This window comes from Prenolepis imparis, unplaced genomic scaffold (genome assembly GCF_030444845.1).
Source record: "Prenolepis imparis isolate NDT839.2.m4 unplaced genomic scaffold, iyPreImpa1.0 SCAF_14, whole genome shotgun sequence".
NCBI classification, from domain to species: domain Eukaryota; kingdom Metazoa; phylum Arthropoda; class Insecta; order Hymenoptera; family Formicidae; genus Prenolepis; species Prenolepis imparis.
The window spans coordinates 5,383,698-5,402,047 of record NW_028141172.1 but is presented as its reverse complement, the minus strand read 5'-3'; the positions used below and the strand labels follow the sequence as shown (position 1 = coordinate 5,402,047).

The following is an 18,350-nucleotide window of genomic DNA, read 5'->3' as shown; positions in this document are numbered from 1 at the left end:
CCAGGGTCGGATTAACGCATAGGCAAACTAGGCACTGCCTATGGGCCCCCACCACGAAAAGGCCCCCACCAACCAATGAAGAAAAATTTTTTTTATAACCAAAAAAATTATATTTTATAAGTAAATTCGTAAATAGTTAATGATGCATTTCACTATTAGTTATTATTTGTATTATATTAATTACAGTTCCTTTTTTAGTGCTCAAATGTTCAATTAATTTTCAAAAAATCCTACATAGGCCCCCACCAAAATCTGCCTAGGGCCGCATATTAGGTTAATCCGGCCCTGAAACGCACATTGCACAACGACCTGTCGTTCTTGTCATCTCTCTCTATGGTCCAAGCACGTCTGTCACGACTATCACTGTTATCGTACATCATATTGTTGATCCGCCTGATGTTGTTGTTGGACCTAATCGGCGCCAGATTTTCCTTGTCCGGCGATTTCTCCGATATCGTAGACGGATTGCTTCTTTTAGCAGAGACTTCCGTTTCGCTGGTCTTCTCGCCGTTCTCGACAGACACCAGGGGACTCATCTCCACGTACAGATCGCTCTCGTTCGCGTCGAAGTCGTCCTTACGATCCGCGAACGTGACTTGCCGCACCAGCTTGCTCGCCCTGCTGCCTAGGATCGGCGAATCCGACAGAATAGCTTCTATTAGAGGTGTCTTCTTGATGGACTCTATCGCGCAGCAACGGACAAACTCCCTGATAGCGTCTATCTCGCGCTTCTCAACGTCCCGCGAGGTCAGATCGACCGAACCGACCGTCGTCGACGAGTTCCTGAGGTCGTTGTCCAGGAGCACCTGGGCGAAGCGCGCTCGCGCCATCAGGTTCTTGGGACTCAGATCCTCCCACTGAGTCTCGCTGGTGTGATAGACGTGTCGCGGCGAATTCTCCGCCGTGTACCGCCTGATCTGGTCTATCGTGCTTACCAGGGTGCTCGCGGAACCGTCGCGCGATGCTTCCATCCCGTGAGACGAGAACTTCTCGTCCGACGAATCGTCGCGCTCTTCTAATATCGTGTCCAGGGCTAGCATGCCACCCCGATCGTCGATCACCACCGGTTTAGCGACATATAAACTGGCCGTCCGATCGTCCACGTCGGATGCGGAAAACGTGTTGTCGCCGTAAGACGAAGACTTGGATCCCTCCTTGGACTCTACCAGGTCGTAAGTCAGGGCGTCCGCGTAATCGTCCTGCTTTAACGTTCCACGCGAGATCATACCGTCGGAATATTCCGAGCTGTACGTCGTCCCGGTCGTACTCGTCAAGGTGTCCCGTCGACGATCCCGCACCACGCTGTCGTCGTGGATGTACGTCTCGATGTCCATGTAGCCTTTCCAGCTGCGGATGCACCAAGGCGGCCGGGCGATCCCCAGGGGACATACGTTCTCGTAATCGTGGATCGACGTCACGCAACTCATCGTGTCGTCCCGCTGTTGCTGTTGCTGCTGGAAAACATGTATATGAGAAAATTAGTATAATGTGCATCAGTATATAGTAATATATGATAGTACCTATATAGTATATAGTATATACAGTATATACTATACTATATATTACGCTATACATATTAACTATATATTATAATATATACTACATATTATAATATATACTATATATTATACTATACTATATATTATAATACTATATACTATATATTGTACTATACTGTATATTATACTATACTATATATTATACTATACTATATATTATATACTATATATTATAATATATACTATATATTATACTATACTATATATTAGTAGTATATAGTATATAATTAGTATAACAAATATAAAAAATAACTCTAATAAAATTTAAAAAAATTAATTGAAGAGCTTCTGCTCCTGCAGGACCTCGACGACTACCTTTTCTATATCGAATATCCTGCCGCTCTCCAGCGGCGTCGGGGTCGTCAATTTTCCTCTGTTCTTGATAACGTCTAAGGCGTCGATCACCTTGCTGGAACAGGAATTGAACGCGAGAGAATTGTTCCGCTCGGAGTCGTCGAGCTGATCGAGCAGGTCGATGTTCAGTATGTCAGGCGCTCGCCAGTCCAACTGCAACGTTATATCGTGCTCGTAGATGCCGTGACGTTTTCGGGACGAGTCGATGTCGAGCAAGCCCGGATACAAAGCTGCCGGGCTGCCGTTGTCCGGATTATTGTCGTTCGACGCGATCTCCTCTTTATGTTTAGATCCGACACGACTATGCGGCCTCTCGCACTCGGTGGAGACGCGCACGACACTCGCGTTGGACTCGTTCTCCGAGCTGTAGTTGCGATTCACGATGCCCTCCTCGGCGCAGTCGGAAATTTGCGCGATATTCGTCAGCAGGGACTGCTTGTCGGTGGCCACCTCGCCCTCCTCGGTCCTCGGCGAGATGTCGATGGAGTGGTGCAACGATACTAGGGAGCCGCGATGGAACAGCTTGAAGGATTTGCCGGGGGTGTCGGCTTTCGCGGTATTCGCAGCGTGTGAGGGCTCGTTCTGGGATCTTGAAATTCCGCTCGTCGTCCTCGTCGTCATCCTCGACGGATGAAACTTGCCGTAGTACAACGACATGCTCGTCAAACCAACGAGCATCCCGCCGATTATCGCGGACGCTATCGCGATCATCGTGTCGTTGGTGATCGTGTCCTTGAATTTCAACGCGTACATGGTCAGGAAAATCAGATTCTGCGCCACGATCAGCATGTAAAAGCCGAGCACGCGGTAACGAGATCTGCCCTCGCGCAAGTTGAAGAAATCGAAGCAGTAGATCAGCCCGATGATGCAGTTGTAGATGCGCTCTTCCCACACGGTTGGGCAGAACTCCGTCTTCTGCAGGATCACCCAGATCATCATGACCAGCCAATGCAGACCTGCAAGATGAGAATTGTCATTTATCAGCTCAATGTGTTTTAATTTACATAAGACTACTGAAACTCTTTATCCTACAGAAACTAACTTGCATCATTTTTTGTCCTTTATTTTGATACGAATATCATTTTCTATTTGTAATAGGTTGATTCATAAATAAGTTTTGCTTGACAAACTGAATTTTTATATTTAAAATTGTTTACAACAAATTTTAATCTATTATATATTCTTTATTATTAAGTACAACTTGTTCCCATTTATTTGTTAATGCCTTCCTCGAACAATTTTGGAGGTTTTGATGCAAAAAAGTTTTTTATAAATCTATCTCGATATCCCGATTTTTCCATTTAATTTTTAAGTGACTTAAAGAGATAGAAGGTTGATCTGATAAAATAAGATTTCGAAGAAGAAAGAGGAAGGGATAGAACTGACCATGAAAAGCTTTAGAATTTTTTCCTGGGTTATCGCAGGGTTATTTATTTTAGCCATATGTGGTCAGGAGACAATGTAGACAAAATCCCATTTTTGTGATTGATGAGGACTGGTTGTTTTTCTTAATAATAGTAAACTTTCGCTTCTTCCTCTTCCTTGTTATTTCTGTCGGAGAAACTTACCCAGAACCAAGAAGAACCATGCTCTCATAAAAATGGCGGCCAACACGAGAACCCCAATTCTGGACAGCAACATACCGGCGCGCCAGAGGGCCTGAAAAACGAGGGCGACCCAGGTCGCGTTGCTGCGCTCGCGGTTGATATTGTGCATGGCTCTTATGTACGTACTCACTGCCCATGTCAGGGAACAGAAGGAAGCTATGGCCGAAGCGCCTGTGCAATAAAAAAAATATGTTACATTAATAAAAATATTAAAATTATATCCTTATATCTAATAACGATATATTAATATTTAATAATATTAATATGTATATAGTTTTATATATAGAATTTTATAATTTAGAATATATAATTTATGAATTATATTTATGAATTTTTTATATATATTCTATATAATGTTAATATTTATTATATATTTATATTTAATGGTAATATTTATATATAATATTAATATTATATTAATTATTTTAATATGTAATATTAATATTTATATTTATGTAAATTTATATATAAATACAAATATTAATTAAAATATTTTTATACATAAATATTGATATTATATAAAATGTACAAAAAATGCATAAATATAATTATATATTTTGCCTATGTATTCTAAATATAATTCTAAACTATATATTATAAATATAATTCTTAACCATATATTCTAAATATAATTCATAAATATAAAATTTAAATATATGACATTGAATTCATCGTATAATAAAATCTGAAATTAAATCCTAATCTAATTCCTAATGTATGTGTTATTCCTAATCCTATGTCTTCAATATTACGAAAGGAATATACAAGAGAAAAATGTATAGAAATTATTATATTATATAATATAATCAATTAACTTTCATTAAAATTAAATATAGATATTTCACCTCGTGCAACATCAACATTATTAGACTAATTAGACTTTGAAAAGAGTCAAATAAAGGAAGTTCGAGAAACTCTGCACTTTTTTCCGTGACGGGTTATTGCCTTTCTTTCGGCTTCTATTTTTGAATACGCTTCGCGCTACGTCGCTTTATATTTAAAACCAAAGAGGAGGAGTCTCCCCCGCAGATCTCGTGTCGTCGCGCATCATTGTTCTTCGGAGAAGAGACAGATAACAGCTGTCCAGCGATAAAAAACAGTCAGGATCCCTTCCGCCATCCAGTTATCTGTTCCGGGGGCGGACTAGGAGTTGCGAGGGAGGAGAGACGGGATGAAGGAAGAAAAAATAGCGCGTCCTCTTCGCCGGATAGCTCTCTTCATATTCCCGGCAAGCTCAGCATCAGTAATACAACGTACTCTTCGTCGAGAGAGGATAATTTCATTAAACCAAACATGATAGACGCGTTGAAGGAAAATTTATCCGTCTATCCGCTTTTACTGAAGACCGGCTCTTATCACCTCGCGAAAAGACTCTTTTCCCTGAAGCAGGTATGTCCAGGTTCTACGATAAGAAAATTCTAAAAAAAAAAATAATAATAAAATTAACCCAAGTATTGTGTGAGCAAAGAAATAAATTTTCTACAATAAAACAAAGAAAAAAATATGATGATAAAATAAATCCAGAAGAGTGTCTTGTGTGAGCGAAAAAAATTCTTTTTTTTTAAATTTATTCCATTAATTACAGAGACAAGTCACGGTGATAAAATCGATCGTACTGTTGATGACAATCAGTGCCGTTCTATTGTTAATGACGACGAATCTAACGCAAACTTACATGATGAAGAAGACAAACATAGAATCGACCGCATTGCCGAGGTATGCGACGCCGAAATACGCATCTGAAATAATAATAATACCGCGTGCAACGATGTCGCAAAATCAGATGGAGGATGTTAAAAGAGAACTGGACAGCAGAAGGCGACGAGTAGCCTGCGTGTGCGAGACAATTGAGGACCTGAATAAGGAATCGCGCTTGGAAGCCGTCCTGACCAACATGATCATCGACACGTGAGTAAAAGTTTTTTTTTCGAATAGAATTTTCACGAATTGTGTGCTTTATATTTTTCAATTAAAAAAAATTCCAAATTTTATCCGCTTCCCCTCTTTCATCTTGACCCTCTTTGCTAATCCTAATCAATCCTAATTTATGTTAATTAGCTCGAAAAATCAGAAATTTTTATTGCAATAAAAAAAAAGTATATATATATGTATAATATTAATATAAAAAAATTGACATTAATTCACGAGACGGAGAGGAGTAATCAAACTTTTATAAAATATATAAAGAAATTGAACGATAATCGAGAATTCGATTCGAAGGGAGCACAAGATATCGTGGTGCCCTATATACAAAGCAGCGAGTTCTACGTGGATGATTTACTTCGCCACATTGAAAGGTGCTCTGACGGACCTTACTGTGGATTCAATTCGACGCAATCTTGTACAAGTCAGCGATATTGTGAGACAGAAGTTTCGACTCGACGAGGATTTTAATAAAACCTATGAGGTGAGAGATACACTTTGTTTATAGGACTGCAATTTTCATCAATCATATAAAATAATGATTGCATATATTAAAAATGCGATAAAAATTAATTAAATGCGATAAAATAAATGCATTAAATATAATAAAAATTATTAATTTTTAATATAATATATAAATCAAATATAAATTATATAAATAATATAAATTAATAATATAAATTATTAATATATGAATAAAATAATATAAATTAAACGTCTATGTAAATAAAAACAATTATTAATTAAATATTAATATAAAAAAATATTAAAAATGGACTCTAAATATATATCTTCATCAAATTAATTATAATTAAATATAAAATGTAAAATAATATAAAATAACTGTTAAAAAATAGAGAGATTAAATTTAAAATAATTTTATACAATAAAAAATATAAACTCTTTCTACTCTCGTCTTTTAATTTGTCCTATAAACCATTAAACAAACAAATCGACAGATCTAAGATTCGCGAATGCGCGTTTGATTTTCAGAAGGTGAGCAGAACCAAGAAATTCCTGATCGTGCGACATCCGCTGGAGCGTCTCCTATCCGCGTACAGGGACAAATTGGAGCACATGCAGGGCCGCGAATATTATTACAGACGTTTCGGACGGCGTATCACGCTAAAGTATCGCCAGCCCGGTAAAAATGCGACGAGTTTGGAGCCGACGTTCGCGGAATTCTTGCGATTTATAGCCAAGGAGAGGTACTTCGACGAGCACTGGGCGCCGTATTATCGCACCTGCGAACCGTGCGCACTCCGCTACGATTACATACTGAAGCTAGAGACCCTGGATCGTGATCAGAACTTTCTCATACAGGACACCGAACTGAGCGATCATCTCTATGAGGTGAGACTTCCGGGAAACGTCAATCCTCACGGTGCGACTACCAGGGAAATACTCAACGAATATGTCACAGGGATACCTCGGTCGCTTCTCGACGAGATTTATAAAATCTACGAGAACGATTACAAATTATTCAACTACTCATTTATATAAGACATGACCTGTTTCATTTCGTATTATAATATTTATGGCAGCTTGTGATTATATTATATGATATATAATATCATATAATATAATTGTATATATAATATATTTATATGATATATATTATTTTATATGATATATAAAATCATATAAATAATAGTATCAAATATAGGGTATTAAAGTTTCCCTCAAACGTGATATAACACAATCTTTGTAAATTATTTTCTATGTCTTAAATATTCTTAGAAAGAGAATTTGTATATATATTAAAACATTTGTATTAAATGTAAATAAAATATGTCCAAATATGTACATATATATATAGTCTTAGATTTAACATTTTTTAAAAAATTAAATAAGCATATATTCAGGCATTGCAGAATAAAAGAAGAAAGAGATATTGCGATCAAATAAAGAAGAAAACAGTTTAAAAAAATAAACAGATACATATGTTTTTCATTATATACATAAAATGTAGAATAAAATAATATTGAAAAGCGTAAAAAAAATGATAAATAACACTTACTCGTCCAAAGTGGAGCATGATGTAATACCGCAATAATGTACAACTGTAGTATCAACTGTGGCGCAGCTCCCATAAACGATTCAAACAAATGCAACATACATATATCGCTCTCTTGTCGATACACCCAGCTCTTGTCCCTGCTGAAGCTCGACTTATTTCTCAAAGAGTGCATTGCGGTGTAAAGCAACGTCAAGTATCTAAAGACAAATACATAAATGAATATAAATAGCCAGTTTATTGATAAATAAAATTATAATTTATATATAAATCAAATTATATTGCATAAATTATATTATATTAATTTACAAGAAACTCGCAAACAATCTAGCTGAAGAGATTGTGCAAAAACATGAATATCAAGTACCTGTGCAAAAAGCCGAGTAGTAAGAAGTGCAATAACCAGTGGACAGTCCGCAGAGAACCGTCGCTGCGATGCCATCTCAAACTAAATAGTTGAGTAACACAAGCGGGTAAGATGCTGAAACCCATTGCAAAGCATCCCCACGCTGAGTGGCCTTGCAAAAGGTATTCCACACATACAATGCTGTCTGTGTGTGCGAAAAATATCTTACAAAGTGTTCACTGTACAAAGACAAAAGCTTTTCCCACTAATGCAAATTTTTACAATCGCATGCTTTGAGTATGCAAGTTTTATACATAAATATATCGTCATATGACAAATATCAAATAATATTGGCATGAGAAAAATAATATTTCGACGACGTTAATAAAAGTTATCACATATGCATATAATTACAATCTCTTGCTGCTATATTTTATTGTTTATATATATTTAGTCTTATTTTCTTTTTATTGTAAACTATAAGAAATAAATTTAAAAAAAAATTAGCTGTATAATTTTTCTGGGAAAAAAATTAGTTTGGTGAAATTGCAATACTTTCAATTAGCGTCATCGAAGTAAACAAACATCTTCATATACAAGGTGTCCCGTAATTTTTTAACGCGAAAGTCAAGAAAATTTATATTATTTATCGCGAAAATTGTGTTGACATAACAAATCTCTCTGGGATCGAGATAAAAAAAATTTCAAGGAATTTCAAAATTCATATTCGAGTGAAAAGTCCATCAGCTGGAAAACTTGACACCTGTCATCGAGGGTTGCGAAATCACGGGACACCCCGTGCATGCGTATTAAGTGTTGGGGGGAGGGGGGAGAGCACTCTTTGTTCACCTGTTGCTACGTCCGCGAAAAAGAAACTGACCGAAAGCGCGTAGTACAGCAGGTCGGCGACGCGAAATCGGTAATACTCGCGGCGCCGGCGCGGCGCGTCCTCCCTCTCCGTCGTCGCCGCCGTCGTCGTCGTCGGCGTCGCGTCCTGGACGACGCGATTCGACTTGCTCGACTCCGCCGCCGCCATCTTCCCGCATCCTCGTCGCCTCGTCGTCACCCGGCGCGACGCCGGCCATTCGAGCCTCGAATTCGCGCCCGATTCGAGCCCCGCGTCGCCCCGCGCATGCGCGGCAGTGACGTACGCACTTTGACATTTGTCGCCAGACGAGGTAAACGTGACGTAAATCGATCGGAATAAATCGGAAATAAATAGACGAGAGTGTATAATAATGATTTTTTCTCCATCTTGATTGATAGGACGATTAAAATATAATATAAAATAATTAAATTATAAGTTAATAGAAAATTTCAATTTCTTTAGTAGGTTTTCCAAACATAAACTTAATCAAGATCATTAACTTGAATATAATAATAAAAGCAAAAAAATTATTAAATTAGGATAAAAATATTATTATTATTTAAATTAGAAGAGGATTATTATTGATTTATAATTATAACTTTATAAAGTTTGAATTTTATTTATTTAACTTTTATTGAATCTCATATTTGTATAAGTAAAAATGGTGAAATAAAGTAAATAAAATAACAACAAGATAATGATTGTCTAACCTCGATCGAGAATATAAGAAGATTCTGTGCAAAAATGAAAAAAAGACTCGGATAATTTTCAAAAAGTGCGGGACCCGAATGACACCCTTTTTCGTTCGAACTAAATACTTCACTGGCGCCGCGCATGCGCGAGCTGACGGGCCGCCATTGGCTCGCGCCGCCGCGCATGCGCGGTGACTCGCGCCGTCATTGGCTCGCGCCGCCGCGCTAGTTTCAAGGTTGGCCAACCTCGCGCGCACCAGGGACGTAGTATGACGCTCGGGGCACCCTGGGGTTCGAGTGCTCGGGCACCCCGAAACCCCAAACACGACGACGCGGCTTTGCACCTGTCGAAAGTGCGGTTCAGTCGGAGGGCACGAGAGTGTTCCTGTCGGAGGGCCTGGAGGGCCGCGAGGCCTCGAGTCCTCGAGGATGCCGGAGTTACGAGAGTAATAACGAAATCCTGATTCGCGCGTACGAGGAGGCGGGTCAGCGTGACGGCATTGGTTTTCGGCAAGAGACCCCGAAAAACATGGCGAGCCTCTAGATGACTGGACGTTGTATGTACGCGTTATTGTATAAAAAGCTGTACGCGCGACTCGTCGGCCAGACGTCATTGTTGCCTCTGTCATCGTCCGGTGTGACGAAGTCTTCGAATCCAGGAAGGGATTCGTCGACCGCAGTGTGTTAAGGTTAAGGATCGACGAGTTCGATCGAGAAGGTTCGACTGAGCTTAACCTTTGATGGAGAGATTCCAAGTTTGAATATTGAAGATATTTTTCTTTTTCGAAAGTGATACTCTTCTTCGATGGGAGAATATTATAAACGTTAATTATATATAGAAGACGTGCCATTAATCCGCTCCTAGGGAATGAAAGTACACTTGTATCTCTGTAGTTATTGCACGAGTGTTGTATCATTCGTTTGTATCAAAAGTAAGTAACGAATATAGAGATGTATAAATATTTTATGCACGACGAGAGAACCACGTGTGAAACCCTGCAACAAGCAATTCAATAGAATATCATTGACATATATATATGTACATATATAAAATGTTTTGCTCCATACTATTTATTATTTAATATTTATTGCGCAATATATGAAAATTCTATTATATTTTATGTTATTGTATTCACTATATTTTATTATTTCTTAAATTATTATATATATATATATACTATATTATTTATTAAATTATTCATACATCTGAAACAAAATTATTTTTAAAAAAATTACAAGAATTTATTAATATTGCATAATTTTTCAGTAAATTATTTAATGCATAAATTATGTATAACATATTGGAGATATTTTATATATAATAAAATATAACGTAGTATATTTGACGTATACAAATAATAAAATATATAATAATGAAATATATAATATATGGAACATACCTATATTTCAGAGAATTAGCATTAAGGTGTTGCGCAACTGATCATGTGTCAGCATGTATAGCTTTGAGGGAGACTACAGGCGTAAGCCGCAACAGAATCTGGCAGGTGCCAGCAGGCGAGATGAGAGGACTGTCCTGCTGCAGCATGCGCAGCTGGAGAGATTGAAGAGGGAACAGCAGCGTAAGAAGCATGACGCCGCGTTGAAGATACAAGCGCGCGCACGCAGCTTTGTCACCAGGAGACGGCAGTGCGCGCAGAAGAGGAAAGAGTTCGACGAGGCGCAACAGGCGGCGGGACGTAGGAATTTGAGTCTGGACGAGCTGGTGCCCTATCTGAGAAAGCTGCTCTTCTTTTACAATCACATCTCGGACGCCAACAGACTAATATGGGTCCTGCAGCACTTTCTGAAGCATCAGAGAGACATCAAGTTGAAGTCCATAAACTCGTCGCAATGGTTGTGGAGATTGCGGTAGGCTATTAATATAGAGCTAAGCCACAAAAGAGATATTAAATGGAAAAAGTACATTGATTTCACAATTGTTCCATTATTACTGCTTGCAGTTTATATAAACATAACAAATCCAGAAAAGTCACTCAGAAATTACATTAAAATAATTAAGAAATAATAATTTAGTAAATAAGAATGTGTGTATATGTATATTAGATACAGATATATTATATTATATTATATTATATTTATAACAAAGTAAATTTATATAAATGTTTAATATAATATATAAATTTACAAAATAATATATAATTATTTAATCTAATATATAAAATCTAATATAATATATATAAATGAAGAAATAAATTTATATAATATTACCTAATATATGTAAATTATCTAAGGAAATCACAAAACAGATACTAGATAGAGATATCTTGAATAATTCATGAATTCATCAATACAGGTGGATCCTTCGCATGTGTATGCGATACAACACAGAAATCCTACCAGACGGAGCTTACTCCTTGGCGATCCCGTTGCGTGTTCTGGAGGTGTTCACCACGCGAGAGGACACGGAGAAGATGTTGCGCGAGAACAGTTACTGGCAATTGGAGAGTATATTCGTATACCTGATCCTGCACAGCTACTTCGAGCAACTGAGAAAGCTACTGGACGAGAAAGTGCCTCTGATGGTGGAGGCAACGTCGGTCGCACCCACGCCGATCTCCAAGTGTCTACTTGACATGATCAAACGGCCGCTGAACCTGATCTCTTACGTGGATCGGAAGGAGGACTTCTCTACGCTTGTGCTTCGAGAAATGTGCAAGAGTGTGTTTTCCCCCAGACTGTCCGATCCGATCCGCATGTTTGTTGTGCCAGCGTTGACGGAGTTCAAGGACTTTCCATATGTCCAGCTGATTGCCTGCGTCAATCGTCTTCAGCTGCAACCTACGATAAACCTCCTCTACTGCGTTCTATCATTAGACTCGATCGATCAGTTCTGTAAGTAGGAAAGAATCTATTAATCTTGTTATTAACGCATAGCTTCAATCATGAAGATGTATAGATAAAGATATCAAGGCCTGTCAAAGCCTTTTTTTCTTTCATAAGTAATTTTTCTTATACGTATGTGATATAATATTTTTTAAGCAAAACTAACTTTGTAAATTGATGCAGAAGTTGATCAAACTGCTGTCTTGTTTTTTTTTTTTTTTTTTTTTTTTTTTTTTTTTTTTTTTTTTTTTTTTTCCATTGCAGCGTGGTGCAAATCCGAAGACGCGCTGACGAACTATCTGCAAGTCCTTGCATCTCTGAGCTCTACCATCGTGATGGTAGAGCAGAGTGTCTCGGAGCAGCAGCAAGCTGCCGACAACGACTCGGACAACGAATCCGATGGGAATATCAATGATCAGGAGGCGGACATTTTGCGAAAGTGCATCGAAATGCTGAACGAGCAACAGCGCGTCAACTGTATACTATCTTCGATGGAACAGAGTCGATCCGATCACGCTGCGCTGTTGCAACCGCTGTGCCGATTGTGCCACCACCTGCTCATCACCAATAAGCTGGCTGTCCACAAGTACAAGCTCCTCTACATGCTCGCCTTCAAGCCGATGTTCCTCAAACACCTGTGGATGAGCCTGGTGTCGATTCGTCAGACGTCGTTGTTCGGCGGCACCGCTGCAGCCACATCCCTGTTGCAGATCATCTCGCGCGGAATCGCCCTCTCCGCGGAAGACACCGACAAGATAGTCCCTCTACTCGCGGTCTTCTGCTCGCTGTTCAGCCTGCTGATCGCGACTTTGCACGATACCGAGTTCTTCCTCGAGCAGAACAACTCCGCGGAACAGAATTCGTCGAACAATCGGCAACAGCATGCCATGCCGTTCACCATTCCGGAACTGGCGGTGTTGTCAGGTCATCTGAAGGGCGTCTGCCTAGGTCTGGTGGAGCTCGCGTTTCCCGACACTCGGCCCACAGTGCGAGACGACTACAAAAACGCCGTACTGGGTCCGATGTCCACCGTTCAATCCAGACACGACACCCAGATCTGGACTCATCTGTTCAAGGTCACTCTCAGAATTAGTCTGATATTAATCTGAAATTTTTGGGACGATTATGATTGATCTAAAGTCTTCTACATATAATATTTTCCAATCTTTTCATTACATTTTTCACGATAGATTCTTCGCCTAATTGGCATTTGATTTTTTATTTATGAAATTATTATTATTAAATTATTATTTATGAAAAATGTCCATAGCTCTTATAATATCAATTATTAATAATTAATTAATGATTAAAAATAAAATGTGTTTTTACAAATTTCATTGAAGGTCACGGTGGGCCTTCTGCGCCAGTTGCATACGCGCGATCTCAGACGGCAGTTCTGTCCGGCAAATCACTGGATCGCATCCAACGTCGTCATTCCTATCGACAAGCCGCAAGACTTCGCCTTCCGTCGACGTCGACTTCGCGGATACGTGCCCTTCCAGAATCTGAGGGCGTTCACGAGGGAGGAATTCGAGGAGGGACCGCCTCTCTCGGCGACAGAAGTGCGAACGCTGACGTTGCTGCGGGAGATACCGTTCGTCGTACCGTTCAACAATCGCGTCATCGTGTTCCAGTCCTTGATCTACAAGGACAAAAGGGAACAGCAGGGCGAGCTGACGCATTTCATGCAGGGTCCGTCGATACAGATTTCCGCGAGGCGAGGTTATCTTTACGAGGACGCTTTCGACAGACTGTCGAGCGAAAATGAGCCGGAATTACGGTTGAAGATACGAGTGCAGTTAATCAACACCGCGGGACTGGAGGAGGCCGGCGTCGACGGCGGCGGCGTCTTCAGGGAGTTCTTGTCCGAGCTGTTGAAGACCAGCTTCGATCCCAATCGCGGCTTTTTCAAACTCACCAAGGATAACATGCTCTATCCGAATCCCACGGTGCACCTGCTGGTCGATGACTTTCCGAAACATTACTACTTCATCGGCAGAATCTTGGGGAAATCGTTGTACGAAAATCTACTGGTTGAGTTGCCATTCGCCGAGTTCTTTCTATCCAAGATCGTCGGCCGCCAGTCCGACGTGGACGTGCACCACCTCGCCTCCCTCGATCCCATCATGTATCGCAATCTACTCTACCTGAAGAGCTATATGGGTGACGTGGCGGATCTCAACCTGGACTTTACCGTCCTCAGCGACGAGCTGGGCGAGAGACGAGTAGACGAGTTGAAGCCGAGCGGCGCTAATATCCCGGTGACGAATCACAATCGCATCGAGTACATCCACCTGATGGCCGATTACAAGCTGAACAAGCAGATTCGCGCTCAATGTTTCGCGTTCAAGCAGGGGATCGGCAACGTACTCCCGCTCGATTGGTTGCAAATGTTCAACAACAAGGAGCTGCAGGTGTTGATATCGGGCGCGCAGATCCCCGTGGACGTGAACGATTTGAAGCTGCACACAAACTACACCGGCGGATACGCGCTCGATCATCCGACCATCACTGCTTTCTGGAAGGTCGTCGGCGAATTTAACGATCAGCAAAAAGGCCAGCTACTGAAATTCGTCACCAGCTGCAGTCGACCTCCTCTCCTAGGATTTAAGGTATATTATTTATATATTAGTTTATATTATATTATATTTTATTTATATATTATATTAATATATTAGGTATATTATTTATATAAGGTATATATTATATACTTATTAGCCACATACCAATCTGGCTAGGTTTGAATTTAGAAATTTAAAATTATTAAATTCGAAAATTATTATTTTAAATCTCATTATGATATGTATAATTAAGCCCTAATTATTATTGTATTATTGAAATACTATGACAATATAATTATTGTAATCAATTCTTAAGCACATTTTCAACATTATACAAAATTATTATATAAATATTAATAAGAAATTATTATATAATTTGTATATTAACATTCGTATATACTAAAAGAGATAATATAATTGCTATATAATAGTATTAGTATAAGTTACTACATAATAGCAATAATAGTATAGTTACTATATAATAGTATAGTTGATACATAATAGTAATAAAATAGTTACTGTATAATAGTTATTATAAAATAGTAATAGAATAGTATGTAATAGTACTATGTAATAGTAATGATATAATTATTTATTATATAATAATAATTATTATAGTACAATTACTATATTAGCATTATATAGAAACTATACTATTATTATCACCATTATTTAATAACTATTACTACTATATAGTAACTATAAATTACTATTATCATTATATAACAACTATACTGTTATCACCATTATTTAGTAACTGTACTATTACTATATAATTAATATAGTAACTGTATTATTAGTATATTAATTTATATAGTAATAGTATAGTTATTATATAAAAGTAATAGTATAGTTATTTTTCTTTGATTTCTTCTAATGCATATTCCTGTTACAGGAACTCGATCCGCCGTTCTGCATCCAACACGCCGGCAGTATGGACCGTTTGCCGACTTCGAGTACCTGTATGAATCTACTAAAGCTTCCCGAGTTTCCGGATGAGAAAATCCTGCGCGAGAAACTTTTGTACGCGATACAAGCGGGCGCGGGTTTCGAACTCAGTTAGAGAGACCTCCTTGACTTCCGGCGACTCCGTTTGACTCTATCATTTGTAAATACAATGTATAATTAAACGAGTCTAAGAAAAGGAAGAAATGCCGTACAGAGAGGGAAAAAGAAAGAGAAAGAGACATTTTGCATCATATCTGTGTAGAAGAGAAGCGTCGAGAATCTGTGCGCAGATTCTCAAAGATTATAATAATTATAACAGGAGGGGCCAATTACTAAGCTAATAGTATCTACCTACCGGAGATTATTGCCGACATCACTTTGATGCGACCGCAATCGTTTGTAAAGAAAAAAAATAAATAAAAGAGGAAAAAGGGAGATATCTGCAGGACATTTATCATGCGTAAACACATGTTCATACGGATATTTTATTCGGTTTCAACTTTTCCTACCACCTTTGGCCTATAACTGTAAATGATGTATATTTTTATTGTTTTATATATTCGTCATGTGTGTGATGTGCCCAAAACAACGACTGTGCTACTTCATTTCAAATGTACGTGAGAGAATAGATGTACGTATTTATGAGATATATATTGTTAAGTCTGTGTAAATAAAATATTTCAAAACGTTGGAAAGAAGAGAGTACGTATTATTAAAACAAAAATCACTTGTAGATAAGACTCGTATTAATTTATTATTTTACTTGTGATATATATCGATTTATAACTTGAAACTAATTTTAACATTTTTCTTTCAGATATTTAATTTCCGCTTTTACAAATTCTTTAAAAAATTATTTAAATAAACTATTAAATAGCGATTAAAATGACTGCTAATAAATTAATCTTTAATCACGTTAAATAATTATATTAGAAAGAAAATAATATTTAATATGTCAGGTCATTTTTATATAGTTATATATTCGTATATAAATTCCCTTATTACTTAATATAAATATAAATATATTTGAACAACTTATTTTAATAATTTAAGATTTTTCATTTCGAAAAGGAAAAGATAAAAAAAATAACATTTAAAAAAGTGTCTATCTGCCAAATTGTAGAAATTCGTACAGGAATATAGAAACTCGATGATTTTTTTCAATTTATATACATATTTCAGCAAAATATAATTTTAAGACAAGTGTCGATGAATTCTTGAAAGCACAAATTTTGGTCCCACTTTACATAATTTTAAGAGTTTTCCATTCTTCTCTAACGTTGACACGTAATTTACTTAACGCCTTTTTAAAGCTGTAGTGTAATTTATTCAATGCTTTTTAAGGCTCCTGGGTGCTCACAGCGGCCATATTGGATTGTGACGTCAGAGGCGAGAAAGCACACGCTGAAAATTCTTAGATGCCATTTTTTAATGAAAAGATATTTCGATTAAACAGCACTTCAAATGGCTTTAGCACACTCTTAAAAACCCCCGAAAACTATCCTTTTCCCTTTATAATCAATCAACATCTGTAAAATGATCGAGATGTCAGACTTTGACATGCGGAATGACTGCGCATGTGCAAAGACCAGACGGACTGGGCTTCATAATATTACATTTTACAGCTGTTGATTGATTATAAAGGGGAAAGGATAGTTTTCGGGGTTTTTTAAGAATGTGCTAAAGCCATCTGAAGTGCTGTTTCATCGAAATATTTTTTTATTTCGAAATGGCACCTAAGAAATTTTAGCGTGTATTTTCTCGCCTCTGACGTCACGATTTCGACATGGTCGGAAAGGAGCCAGGAGCCTTAAAAGCTAAAGTATAATTTATTCAACAGTTTTTTTTTTAAATAACGCAACAAATATAATATACACGTCGACGTGCCGATCTCGAATAATTAAAAGCGCTCGGCTGTTAAAGTTTAATTTTCAATTATCTCGTTATAAAACAATCGCGCATATTGCCGTTGCAGAAATAAACCTGACAACTAAGAATTCAGTAAAAGCTCTCAATGTAAAACACAAATTTAAATTTCAAGGAACTATAGACTAAAGTGTCAGAGACGCGAATGATAATGATAATCAGTTTCAAGGAAATAAATTATAATTTTTCACTGAAACTGATTAGTTATGCACAGGATACAATTTTTTTCGATGCTATCGCATGATATCAAATAATTAAATAAATTCCAATTTGCAATTTTTATTTTCAGAAACCCTCCTCTCCTTCTTCTCTAAAAAAGAGTAGGCGACGAAAGGCAGATTCGATTCTGGATACAGCAATTTGCTCTGACTTTTTTTTTTTAATTACTTGATATCGCATCAAGAAAAATTTATCCCATGTGCACAGCTAATGAAAAATTAATTTTCCTTGAATCTGAACTGACGTACCACATTTCGCGTCTAGCTCTTGCTAGCTCGTTGAAATTTAAATTTGAGATAAACTTGACTTTGCCAGGATAAACGAGGGATTATCATCCCGACAAACTGTAATACTTGTAAACCTTTATCTTGCACACGTGTGTATTCAGAATTTGAATATGTTTTACTACCAATCATAATATATTCTTTCAGGATTTTTAATTTTCAATTTACATCAATTCGGAAATCCAAATGTTTTTTTTTTAAG

At 37.7% G+C, this 18,350-nt stretch overlaps 3 protein-coding genes across 3 annotated transcripts; 2 read left to right on the top strand and 1 right to left on the bottom strand.

Moving 5' to 3' along the window:
- LOC145945244 (uncharacterized) lies at positions 1–8,891 on the bottom strand. Its single transcript, XM_083054123.1, has 6 exons — positions 8,687–8,891; positions 7,828–8,011; positions 7,464–7,660; positions 3,482–3,691; positions 1,875–2,869; positions 1–1,454 (listed from the first exon to the last, which is right to left on the bottom strand). Exons 1-6 carry the CDS (start codon positions 8,889–8,891, stop codon positions 270–272), a joined length of 2,976 nt encoding a protein of 991 aa, XP_082910249.1. The 3' UTR covers positions 1–269.
- Positions 4,540–7,157, top strand: LOC145945245 (carbohydrate sulfotransferase 14). Its single transcript, XM_083054124.1, has 4 exons — positions 4,540–4,909; positions 5,106–5,428; positions 5,741–5,927; positions 6,437–7,157. The coding sequence occupies exons 1-4, from the start codon at positions 4,814–4,816 to the stop codon at positions 6,944–6,946; spliced, it is 1,116 nt and encodes a 371-aa protein (XP_082910250.1). The 5' UTR covers positions 4,540–4,813; the 3' UTR covers positions 6,947–7,157.
- Positions 8,892–9,672: 781 nt separating the features above from the next.
- LOC145945235 (ubiquitin-protein ligase E3C) lies at positions 9,673–16,417 on the top strand. The gene is made up of 6 exons (XM_083054110.1): positions 9,673–10,298; positions 10,778–11,235; positions 11,681–12,219; positions 12,475–13,286; positions 13,554–14,822; positions 15,667–16,417. The coding sequence occupies exons 2-6, from the start codon at positions 10,820–10,822 to the stop codon at positions 15,832–15,834; spliced, it is 3,204 nt and encodes a 1,067-aa protein (XP_082910236.1). The 5' UTR covers positions 9,673–10,298; positions 10,778–10,819; the 3' UTR covers positions 15,835–16,417.
- The last annotated feature ends 1,933 nt before the right edge of the window (positions 16,418–18,350 follow it).

What these genes read in the sequence shown, in the direction of transcription:
- LOC145945245 (XM_083054124.1), top strand. Translation starts at nt 4,814, where the DNA reads ATGATAGACGCGTTGAAGGAAAATTTATCCGTCTATCCGCTTTTACTG. An exon ending in GACTCTTTTCCCTGAAGCAG is followed by an intron (nt 4,910 to 5,105) that starts GTATGTCCAGGT and finishes CATTAATTACAG; the next exon opens with AGACAAGTCACGGTGATAAA. An exon ending in ATTTTAATAAAACCTATGAG is followed by an intron (nt 5,928 to 6,436) that starts GTGAGAGATACA and finishes TTTGATTTTCAG; the next exon opens with AAGGTGAGCAGAACCAAGAA.
- LOC145945244 (XM_083054123.1), bottom strand. Translation starts at nt 8,891, where the DNA reads ATGGCCGGCGTCGCGCCGGGTGACGACGAGGCGACGAGGATGCGGGAA. An exon ending in CTACTCGGCTTTTTGCACAG is followed by an intron (nt 7,661 to 7,827) that starts GTACTTGATATT and finishes ATTTGTCTTTAG; the next exon opens with ATACTTGACGTTGCTTTACA. An exon ending in GGATATTCGATATAGAAAAG is followed by an intron (nt 1,455 to 1,874) that starts GTAGTCGTCGAG and finishes CATGTTTTCCAG; the next exon opens with CAGCAACAGCAACAGCGGGA.
- LOC145945235 (XM_083054110.1), top strand. Translation starts at nt 10,820, where the DNA reads ATGTATAGCTTTGAGGGAGACTACAGGCGTAAGCCGCAACAGAATCTG. An exon ending in CAATGGTTGTGGAGATTGCG is followed by an intron (nt 11,236 to 11,680) that starts GTAGGCTATTAA and finishes TCATCAATACAG; the next exon opens with GTGGATCCTTCGCATGTGTA. An exon ending in CTCCTCTCCTAGGATTTAAG is followed by an intron (nt 14,823 to 15,666) that starts GTATATTATTTA and finishes TTCCTGTTACAG; the next exon opens with GAACTCGATCCGCCGTTCTG.